This window comes from Tauraco erythrolophus, chromosome 23 (assembly GCF_009769465.1).
Source record: "Tauraco erythrolophus isolate bTauEry1 chromosome 23, bTauEry1.pri, whole genome shotgun sequence".
NCBI lineage: Eukaryota > Metazoa > Chordata > Aves > Musophagiformes > Musophagidae > Tauraco > Tauraco erythrolophus.
This window is the reverse complement of record NC_141487.1, coordinates 7,649,249-7,661,178: the sequence shown is the minus strand read 5'-3', so window position 1 is coordinate 7,661,178 and position 11,930 is coordinate 7,649,249. Positions and strand designations below refer to the sequence as shown.

The following is an 11,930-nucleotide window of genomic DNA, read 5'->3' as shown; positions in this document are numbered from 1 at the left end:
CTTAAGCATTAGCCCTCCCTGAAGTCTCCTGGCTTTGTCTTGTATTTTCTTTTATACGTAGACGAGTGCACATTTCTTCTGTGAAAACAGAGCAACAAGATTTCTGAAAAACAAAAGGGAAAGAAACAAGGGGGTGAGTTGTTCTGTGTCCTAGAATCCACCATTTAGGTGTGCACAACCCATCCATCGGGATGGATGGAGAACAAGAACACTAAGGTGCACATTCAGATACTAGTGCAGTTCCATTTACATGTGTTTTCCTGCTTGTCAAATGACTTAAGAATAGCCATACTTGAGAATAAACTTGTTATTGATGATTTACTGTCCTCTGTACACACAGCGTATTGGAATGCAGCTTGGCTGCCTCGCAATTACAGTAAATGTTTCTACTTTTTTTTTTTTGGTGGTTGGGGGGGGGGGAAGTTATTTTATTGTTCTTACCCTGTTCAGTCTACAAAACTATCACACAGCCCAAGCTGTGAAATTGCAGAGCTTTAAAGAGTAAGCACATAGCCAGCCTTCTCCTCTCGCCCTCCGCACACGGCGCTGCTTTCCTCAGAAACAGCAAGATTGCTGCGGGTATCCAGCACTGCGCAGCGGGCACTGGTGCCCCGCTGGCCCATGCTAAACGGAAGGGACACAAGGCAGCAGGACAGGAGTCGATAACTCTCGCCTACCTTTGCATGCCCAGCAGCGTGCCTGCTCTTATTTGACAGCTCCACCACGGCTGCAATCACTCCCAGCGCAAGGCCGATGCCAAGAGTAAGAAAGAGCCCACCCAGAGCCTGGGGCTGCAGAGGACTCCATCTCTCCCTACTTTTGTGAAGGCAGCTGGTCTCCCACCACTTGTTACGCAAGTAGTCGAGGTCACCCGATTCACGCAGTTTGAGGACAGCAACAGAGAGCTTCTTAGTCCACGGGGATGCTGGCAGCAGTAGAACAAAAGAGAGAGAAGAGCATGAGAGAGGTCACAGCCACTATCACGTTTTTAAGCCATCTGCTGCTGTGCTGCCGCGCAGGGTTACCTAGGTGCTGCTTCCCCACTGTCAGATGGTCATTGTGCAAACACACAGCAGACCACGCCAAGTTCTTTTATTTGGTAACAACCATTCCTGTCCTATCCATGGAGGTATGATAATTCTTGCAGGATAGAGACAGAGTGAAGGTCCTTTGAGCAATACGAGCAGTCCTGCTCCACAAGAGCACACGCTGTCTCCCCTGCTAACTACAGCAGGAGCTCTGCATTACTGGGACCAAGGCAAAACCAAACCAAACACACCAACAGGAACAGATGACACCCCTGAAAGTTGGAATTTTTGGCATATGACAGTTCAAAGTAAGAGTCAGTGAGTACTAGTGATAGTTCATCTACAGAACGAAACCGTTGCAGAGCAGGGTTACCAGTTTGTTCACACTGGATTGTTAGCGTTAATCCATTGTTAGTGCACGTTGCAGTACCTGGCTATGCCAGGCTTTCTGCTCTGCCAGTCTGCTACTTCGAACCCCTGAAACCCAGGTGGGGGAGTGCACAGAGACTAACCCTGGGTAGTGGCAATGCCAAATCCTCTGGCTCCAATGACTTCAGGGGCCCTGATCAGATTGCAGTGCCTGGCAGCTGCAAGGTCTTGAGAGATCGATTCACCGATGAAGGCATAGTTTGACTCCATCACACGTTGAACTGCTTCCTGGTAGGTTTTGACTAAAACGTGGTCTCGTCTCTTGTCCATGTATTCATAGATCATCTGATGGATAGGATTCTTGGAGTTCTGCAGCCCAAAAATCCAAGTGTCAAACTGAAGCATAAAACAAATCATCCGAAAACAATCTGCGATGGTTGCAAAACAATTTGGAGAATAAAAGTACTTAAACCCTTACTCTGAGCCCTCTGTACTGAAAACTAACTAGCTAGCACAGATTTCCTGCCTAATGCACATTGTTAGAGGGATACAACTACAACATATTTCCCATCCACGCCTCCCCCAATAACAACCTTTGCAGGCATCCAGTTAACGTATCCAGAAATGCCCTACGTCAGTCCTCGTGTTCAAGGCACACAAGGATCATCCCTGAGGACTAGCACTGCTTTCCTAAAAGAGGACACACTGCAAAAATACAGTCCTCTGCATGCATGTGTCTGAGAAAAGGTGGAAGAAGAGATGAACAAAACAACAGATACCAATCACATCCTTTGAAGTATTACAGGAAAACCGATGGAGTCTACAGTGATGAGGGTGGCATAAGGACCACTAGGCATGAGCTGGACAACCTGGCCCCAGCTCAGCAGGTCTGCGGCACGTGTGTCTGTGCACAATCTGAGGATCTGCACCTTGAAGAAATAGAAAGTAGAGGAGCCATCCAGCGTCCCAAACTCAAGCTTTCTTTGCTTCACAAGATCTTCAAAAGTCTGGATGGGGAGCTGCTCGCTGCCAGAGCTCAGCAGAGCGGTGAAGTTGGCGATGTAGGCGGCCAGCAGGGCGATGGTGAACAGCCACCAGACAGCAGCGATGACCCGCACGGAGAGCGCTTTGGGCCGAGGAGTGACACCTGCACGACCAGAGGAGATGGGAGGTGACGTACGGTGAGACAGAACCGAAGAACTTTTGATCCGTGAGCCTGAGTTAAAGACTTCTTTTAACTAAAGACCAAACTGCAAAGCTTGCCCTGCAGCTACTTACTGCACCAGCCTGAAAAGCCCTGCTATGGCTGGTCTGAACTTCATCAATACTGCGTGCCACGCAGAGCTGGAGCAACACCAGTGCCAAAAGAAACAGCAAACAACTCCACTCTACAAAGCACCGGTGCAATGGTGAGATGGACTTTCCCCAGAGCAACTGTGACAGCAGAAAACACGCGTTCCCCAACTGGAGCCATCTGTGCAAGTCCCACAAGTCTGTAATGAAAACTCCCCGAACTGGGAGTTTTAGTGCTGCCAAGAGTCCCTCACTGGAACACCTCTTCCCTTCGCAGGGCAGCGCAGCGGCGCTGCAGGCAGATGAGGGCTGGGTATACGATCAGCCCAAGACAACACACTGTTCCCAGAGCCCTCCCGGCTCACCCTGCAGCGCGAGTGCTCCTGCTCCAAACCAGAGGCTGTTCAAGAAGGTGAAGTGGTTCTCTTCATTCTTTGGCTCATTCCATTCACAGGGGCTCAGTCTGGGGGAAAATGACAGGAAAAAAACAGACATTCAGGGGAAAAAAATACAAATAATCCTGCAGTGTGACTGCAGCAGTGCAGGTAGCCTGGAAATGCCCCTTCCTTTCCTTCCACAGAAGCTCCTCCTTCACCAGTGTTCCAGTTTCAGCAGTGCAGAGGAAAGTACTCCTGCTCAATGCCTCAAGTAGTTTGCAACAGTGATTGCTCAGGGGGTCCTCTCACTGGCTTGCCAGACACCTTCCTCCTGAGCCATGGCATAATCTAGTCTCCCTGGCACACCTGAGTGCCAGTATTGGCTCTGTGCCGTAGGATTAGCCTGAAGGCTGCTCCTTGGAGCAAATCCTTACCAACAGAGATGGTGCATAAAACTAGGAAAGCAGCAACAGACTTTCTGTTCAAGCCTGCAGCTGCAGAGAGCATTAGTGCAGCCTAAGCCAGAAAGGGGGAGAAAGCTGAATCTCCTGGTGAGGGAGTGGGGCGGTGGCAGAGAGAATCTCTTCCACAAGTCAGGGCAGGATACAGGGCATCAAAATACACCAGGAGAGAGACTTGCACGTAGGAACATGGTCGTAGTTCAACACAAACTGATAAAAGAGAGAGAAAAGAGCAAGAGTACAAGCACACAGTCCTTTTAGCAGCCCCAGGTAATCCACATCAAGACACACAGTGCTTTTCACGAGGAGATCCTACTCATAGTGCTGTCTGAATCTGACCTGACCTTTATTAGCCCTGGTTCTGGACTTCTGTACAGAAGGTTCCTCAAAGCAAAATGCACCCTGGTGCTTTCTTCAAAACTGACATCTCTTCATAGCTGAGAAAGCAGTTGACTTGAACAAAATCTGTGAAACAAATTCATTCATACCTGGCAACAAGAAAGAGGCAGAAGCACGTCAGCATATAAGCAAATAAAAGGCCAGTCCAGGTCTCCTTACTGAACGGAGCCAGGAAGTGGAAGAAAGACATCTCCTGAGAGATGGTGTCTTTTCGAAGCAAGATTCCGATCCCAGTCTGCAGGAACGGTGTGGTGAAGGAGACCACCTCTTCCCTTGCTGACGTGACTGTTAATGGAGCCACTGCAATGTCTGCTTCCTGGAAGATGGAGATAGAAAAGAATCAAACATCCAAGCTACCTGAAGGTCTCTGTCACTCCAGTTGAATGCTTCCCAGGCCAAGTGGGCAGACACCTGCACGGCACATCCCTTCCCTGTGCCAATGCACAGCTATCGTCCCAGACTGTAAGCTCCAAGAAATAGGACACTTGACCGTTTTGCATTGTTCATAGTGGGGTGCTGGTTGGTGTCTGGGGCTTCTGTTTTTTTCTGCTACAGCATCATACACACAGGCTGAGGCTGTGCACCATGAACCACGTTGGGTTTGTTTACCAAAAACAGAAGGCACGTTCCTTTCTTTTTCTGGCTGCGGCATCTACCTGACTGCTTGCTGGCCACAGTACGCAGTTCAGAGGGGCAAAGAAGGTTTAATTCAAATGTCAAAAACCAGCTGACAGAACACCAGCTGTAGGGAATGGCACAGGATGGGGTAAGATGTGCATTTAAGCATCTCCTTGAAGTGCCTAAGGGATCACCATTCTGACAGACACAAGTTCACCTAGTGGTTAAGTTCAAGGTAAGTTTTCCCTAAAGCCATTATCTTTGTGTCATTAGTGAGCTGAGATGCCTGTACAGTCTCAGACTACAAAGAAACACCAGGTAGCTTCTGGGATAAGACGAGCACTGTAGCAGGAGCACCTTGTTGTAACAATGATTTCCTGCTATGGCCATTGTCTCCTTGTTCCTTAGCTTCCACATACGCAGGACAAAACTTACTTCAAGTCTTGGTATCCATTAGTTCTATGCAACAGGCAGGATGAGTCCAAGTTGCTCAGGGACTGAGCAAATTCTACTGAAGTCCAAGAGCTGCTAGCACTGTTCTTTCCTTCTAGAGGGTCAGTTTGTCAAAAACATAAGTTGAAAATTACCTGTCTCAAAATCTCGCCAATCATCCCTGTCCAGTTCCCGCTGGAAGAGACGGCACCATACTGCCCATCTCCCACCACCTTCACCCTGTAGCTGAAGTGAAGCATTGCAGCAAGTGATTTCAGCAGATCAATGCAGTATCCCTCCAGTTCTGCACTCCTCACCATGACATAAGGATCTTCCTGCATATTGAGGGAAAAATACAATTTTTTTTTTTTGTATTCACAACTGATTGTGAATTAAACCATTTTTTTTTCGGCAAACCCTCCCCAAAGACCTCTAACCATGTTATCAGGGGGACAATGTTTCCAAACTTGGAAGATATTCACTGGAGTCGTGTGCCACCACAGTCACAGGCCACAGTTCCAGCAGCCACAGGTACCACAGAGGTCAGTGATAAACTCTTTTCAGTCTAAAAGCCCAAACACATTCCATTTGGCCCATCGAAGCACCAGATGAGGGTCATGTGCTGCTGCACAACATGACATCAGAATCAGAAAATTTACTGCTGCAGCTTCTTCTGAATATTCCTGCTTGCCTGGTGCATGTGGTAATGCATTTTAGTTTTTTATAGCCTGTTTTTAATCCCTGCTCCTGTGTGATCTTTACATATTTCCACTGCAAGACAGAAACAACATACAGGCAACACTACAACCCTTAGATGTAACTAAACAGAGTGAAGGGGCTGGCTGTCTTCACAGAGCAGTCATCTCCAGAAGCGTACGACCAGTCCGTTTTGGGAGCTGACTCTGAGAGCCCTTGAATCCTCCCATTGCAAACTACAGACAGCTTGCACCTCTACACCCCTGAGCCAGCACTCCAAACCACTGTGATGAACAGGGGTATCAGTGTCAAAGCCCCAAAAAACCACCTGCAAATGTATGGGTAGGAAAAGAAAGGCAAAGTATAGTTCCAGCCATCTCCCAGCCACCACCAGCCCTGCGTCACTGCCTTACCAGGATTGTTGTGACAGTCAAAGTTGGAAGACCCTCTTCTCGTCCCCTTGAGTAAGTGCCCTACAAATCAAAAAATGAAGAAATAATTGGATTTCAAAGTCCCAGACACGGCCCCACTTACCTAGGGCTCACATTACAACTTGGGGTGGGTGCTGGGGGTCTGCACATGCGTTAAACCAGCTGTAAATCTGCCCTGGTAAGCTGCAGCAATCTCACCACCACTGTTTCCTAACAGTAATTAATAAATTACAAGCATTAGTAATTAATACATCACAAGCATTTCACTTTATTGCGTGTTGCCAGCATACTTTGTCCAAATAAAAATCACTTTCAACGCTGTCACAGTTCTTCAGACACACAGTGCATACAGTCTTTGGAAGAGATCAATTCATGGTGCAGACAAAACAATTAGTAGTCAATTAAGGTCTCATTAGAGAGCAATTCCAGGAGACACAGAACAGTAGGAAACCTGAGAGGGGAAGGACAGGAAACATGGATTCACTTCTGCACCAAACGCTGAATTCAAGAATCCATCTTCCAACCTTAGAGTCACACAACTCGAGATGATTTCTGATCAGTAGTTCTTTGGAACAATTCAAGCTTTTCCAGTAAAGTAGCCTAATTCTGTAAGATTTGTTGGTCTTAAATGTATCCCATTATATTATTCTGGAAGCAACATCGTTATTGCCAGATAAGCTACAATTTGCTCTTAGACAAAAGCAAAAAAGTCACATTTCTTTTCAGGTCTGTTTAAAATATTTATGTCTACTAAGCATGAACGAGAATAAAACAAAAGACAAAAAAAATCCTGGCCAATCCCTCTCGCTTGGCTTCACCCACTAGTCACTGAAGGTTTCAAAGGGGTTCTTAAAATAAATCTCAACAACATACTACAACTTTTGCAAATATTTCAGCAGAGTATTTTATCGGGCAAAAGTTGCAGGGTTTTGGTGGGTATGGGTAGGGTGGGACAGGACTGACCTCTGCAGGAGGTCACAAACTGCCCCGTGCTGGATGCAGCCGTCCCATGCTGGCTTGTAAATGGGCTAAACAGACCCACAGAGCACCAAAACCGAACCAATCAGAGAAGGCTGTGCTGCCTATACAAAAATTTCTTTAAAAAAAGGGTGTTTTTTTTAAAAACCTGTGCTGGATGACAGACAACACTAGAGCAGGAAGAAACACAAAAGACAATGTCAAATCAGGAGCGTTGCCCAGGCAGGGGGAAAGGAGAAATAAGAAAGCTGCCAGAGCAGAGGGGCTGAGATGTGTTTTTTGGGGTTTTTTTTGTTTGCTTGTGTTTCTTAGTGCTGGCATCAACAATTGGAGGTTTATACTAATTGAAACTGATTGAAATGCCATGACTTTCCCAAAAACTTTTTGGCACGTGACAGGCACACTTTGAGATTGAGAAATGAGCCAAGATTCAGGTGACACGAGTTCTGTCTCTACCTACCCCATCTGGACAATTAATTTCATTTCCCAGTGCTACCATAACCAACTCTCCCAGCATTTTTGATTGGAAAGTCTTTAGGACAAATACTGTCCTGCACTATGTGAACATGTACATGTTCTAGCAGATTAAATTTTAAGTGACATTTGCCACCTTTCTTCCAAAGCCTGAGGAATTACATCCCACACAGACCCTTTTTATGTTAAATGCAAACTTTTGGAAATAAAACACACATCTTAAGAACAAATACAGATATCTGCATGCTCGTATGTGTCTGAATGTTCTTTGATGTGAAGAAGTTTACAAAGATCATAAGTGATATGATAATTCTGAGGTTTAATTCTATAAACCATGAAGGCAGGGCTATAGGCAGATTCTTCCCTGAGGTACGACTGGATTTTGAACTCTGGACAAAAGATTGAGTAAAAAAAAGCATGGACACACAGACAGACCTGGAAACAGCCATCGCTAGCCATGAAAAGTATATTTAAAATAATAACTCTCCACAGATCAAAAGCATTGCCCCCTACAACCACATCTATTTCTCTATTTAAATGTAAGACCTTTTGCACACACACACTCTGCACAAACGAACGTAAACATACCTTACTCGCAGCATCATCATTCCTTGTAGTTCCTGAAAAAAAACCAACAAAATCAACTTTTTGCAGGGCTTATACTGCCTTTCAAACACTCATCTCACATGGCACTCCGACAGCCTGATCACCCTGACTCACACGCTCCCAGTGCAGCGACCCACAGCCGCTTTGGCAAGCCGAGTCCTCGCCCACAGGCAGTGGTGGTGTGAAACAGGAGCAGGAACAGGCACAGCCAGGCTCAGGCTGCAGGACGTTCTCCTTGCAGCTTAACGGTTGTGGCTACCAGTCACCCCCTGAGGAAGGGATTCTGCAGGATCCATTGTCTTATTTCCTTACTGGCCTCTCTGACAAGGGGAAAAACCAGCTCTCCAGCTACTCCCCACAACTAAGATCTCACCCTAACTTCTGCAAAACCTTGTCTATACACCCCTCAGGAAAAGCCCTGCAAACAAACAAAAGTTCAGCACCAGAAGCTCCAAGACAGTGGGTTTTCTTGTTCTTCCCTTCCCGTACTACTGACAGTTCCCACTGCCAAGGCAGCCGAAGGGGCTGCAACCACTGGGGCAGGAACTCTTCTCCACCACATCCTACTCTACTCCCCCTTCAAATTGCAAGCACCCTGACTTCTCATTTGTGTGAAAATTACAACCTCCAACAGGGCCGTCACCAAAACCAGGAACCAACAGTGTCAGCGCTAAAGAAAGAGGGGCCAGCACGCGTCTTGTGTTGCCTGTTCTCTGTATCCCACCAAGGAATGGGGAGTAAGGGAAGCACATAACATTGACAAAGAGTTTAATTCCTCCTTCCTATGCCTCAGTTTCTCATTTGTAAAATAAAATTAACAATACTCCCCTCTTTTGGAAAAACACGGAGATCCACCCGTAAAAGTACTATTCCTGAGGTCAAGCATGCTCCTGGGTTCAACTCTCTGCTCTGCTGTGTGACTTTTAACAAATCCCGTTAAATTATTTGATCCATAGCTTCTCTTCTCAAAATACTCAGGAGAATACCTCAATCCCACCCCAGCTGCAAGAGAGCTCCACGACAACGATGGAGATGCAGAATTAAAATCACAGTTGTGTCAATACGACTCATTACTTGCCCAGGATGTTTTTTCTAGAATGTGCACAGCACAGCTCCTTGCAGCCAACCAATTCACAGCGCAAAAGCCAAAAATCCCTCAAGATAAAACAAAAAATTTAGGGTGTTTTCACTCTTTCAAGCAAAAACTGTGAGTTTTTCATTAAATATAACAACATATTCATTCATTATGTGTTATTCATTCTTTGGTTTTGCATTTTCTGGCCTTGTGCTGAACTCTACATTATAGTAAAACAAAACCTGTTTTTTCCCCTCTCCACTACAGTTCTCCATGGGAGCTGGAAATCCCCACAAAGGAGTTCTCTTGTCTCTTTTTAGAAACTCATTAAAGCCAGTAAAAGCTTTTTGAGGGTCCTTTTGGAAGACCTGCTAGGGTTTCTTGGAAGGAAACAGTCTGTACTGAGGGCTCCAGCTCCCCCACAGCGGCACTGGATGCAGCTGTTCAAAGCCCCATTGTGAGAACTCCTGAAAGGGCCAAAAGTAATCAAGTTGCAGCACTAACTCAAAGTTCATTCCAGTGACACTTCTCAGAAGCCAAGTCCTCATTGTGAGGATCCTCTGTGAGAGTCTACAAAAACATAAGACAAAGAAAAGAGGCTCATCCCTCCACTCCTGCATCTCAAAGGCTGCAGGAAATGACTGCAGATGCAAAAAATGAGTCTTGTCCTTACTCCTACTCTGAGCATGCCCAGCCTCCTAATGGGAGATGATTCTCTGCTTAACCTCACGTGAAAAAGCTTGTAGTGCTGTTAAAAACTGGCCACCTCAGAACTTCAGGAGGAACGTGGTGTTACCCTTTGTCTACAAAACATCTGGGGACTCACAGAGCTGACAACTTCAATGCACTAAATCCCCTCCTCTTCCCAAGACATGCCATGAGCAGAGGGGCTAAACAAGTAACATGGAAAACATTACCCAGAGAAGAACAAGTTAACCAGTGTAACTTGCTGCAATTCAAGAGGCCTAGACTCAAAGGAGCTTTAACCACAATAATGGTGTTCCAGGACACCTAACCACCCTTTTCCTAGGCGTTTTCATCTCCCCTGATCTCTGTCATCTCAATTACAACTATGGCAGCAAAGACACACGGTAACAGCATTTGTAATATGATAAAGTCACAATCACAAGCTGTAACAAGAAGGTAGTTGTTTTAATAACCAATGATGTCTTAATAACCAATATGAAGGCAAATTCTTACATTAAGGCAAAATTTTGTAACCACTAGCAGTTAAAGGCAGAAAGAATTATCGCTCTGTAAAGAACAAAACCAGATTTGGATGCTGCCAGCATTTTTGGATCATTTTTCTCACCTGTCTGGCTTGATTCCCTCAGGAGCTGCATGGTTGTAATCACACAGAACACGAAGTGAAGACCTTTGTCCATTGGAGCAGAAATAATTGACAGTCTAAAGGAAACTTCCTGCTAGAGATGAAAGGCAAGTCGTTAAAGTTGGTTTTACAGTTCCTCATTGCTGGGTTAAAATCACTATGGCCTGGATTTTCTGCACCTCATTTCAGACAGTCCCGACTCAAATAAAGGTCTCCAGGTGGAAACAGAGTCACTGCTGAGACCACCCGTAACAAGCACGAAAGAAAAGATTCTGGGGACCACTTCACTGCAGCAAAAAGGACATGACAAACCTATAAGGTGGGTTTATCCCCTGGTTCTTGCACTGTTTCTCTTCCAGCCAGCTCCCCACAAAGGAGAGAGGCAGCAGTAGGTGTGTGCAGGAACGAGGGGCTGGAGAAGCACATCCCCATGGGTTTGCTGGGAAAGGAAAGGAAGAAGCTGAAGTGGACTGCTCCTGAGTACGGGGCCCTCATGCTCTGAGAAGTGGGAAGGTGCTATTAAAGAAATTTTAGTAGCCAGCTGAGGCACTAAGAAAACAACCTCCTCCAGGAGGTTCTCATTTGGGGGCCTTAAAAGCAAAACCTTAATTTCACTTTCCATTTGGGCTGCAGAAAACAAAAGTATTTATTTCATTTGCACAAAGATGACCTGAAACAAAGCTGGTTCACCCTGCACCAAAAGACATGAGAAATTGTTTCTGAAGCCCTCTTTCGTCTCGACCTCCTGCTCTTAACTGAACAAGGAAAAAGGGGTAGGGGGGAGGAGGGTGAAACCCAGCATATTTAATTAACTTTTTTCATTTCCAACTCTGCAACAAAATTTGCGCATAGCTTGAAATAATTGTACGTTTGTCATTGTACAACAGCAACAGAACTATGAAAAAAAATATCAATACCAGGTTATATTAGGTCTCAAGCTGCTGCAGTATTTTTTGATTGTATTTGTCATCATAGTGTCAAACAAGGTTCAGGACACCATTACCCCAGAAACCAGAACCACCTTACTAAAAATGCCCGAGAGAAGTTACCATTTAGGAGACTATGTAGGCAAAAACATCCTTCATATGGTATTACTTGCTTCTGACTGATGCTCAGAAAACACTGGCTTCAGTTAATCTTATCTCATCAACTTTTATGAAATAGTCCCCAAACCTGCACTCCTGTGAACACTCCTGACATTACAGCTCAGTAGTTTCCCCTCACTGATTTTCTCCACGTTTTTCATCTAGTAAGAGAAGGTGAATAAAATTTACACAGAAGATTCTTTCTGGGTTAAATTTAAATGCTGTCCTTTTTTTGTTGTGGTGGTAAAAAATACTTCAAAATGGGAATATTCGGATCC

General features: G+C 45.5%; 1 protein-coding gene across 1 annotated transcript; it reads right to left on the bottom strand.

Moving 5' to 3' along the window:
* Window position 1: 1 nt before the first annotated feature.
* Window positions 2–10,655, bottom strand: LOC104376949 (putative glutamate receptor). The gene is made up of 10 exons (XM_009983633.2): window positions 10,550–10,655; window positions 8,145–8,176; window positions 6,087–6,146; window positions 5,133–5,312; window positions 4,017–4,243; window positions 3,056–3,153; window positions 2,327–2,544; window positions 1,541–1,766; window positions 678–925; window positions 2–103 (listed from the first exon to the last, which is right to left on the bottom strand). The coding sequence occupies exons 1-10, from the start codon at window positions 10,620–10,622 to the stop codon at window positions 2–4; spliced, it is 1,464 nt and encodes a 487-aa protein (XP_009981935.1). The 5' UTR covers window positions 10,623–10,655.
* Window positions 10,656–11,930: the final 1,275 nt, after the last annotated feature.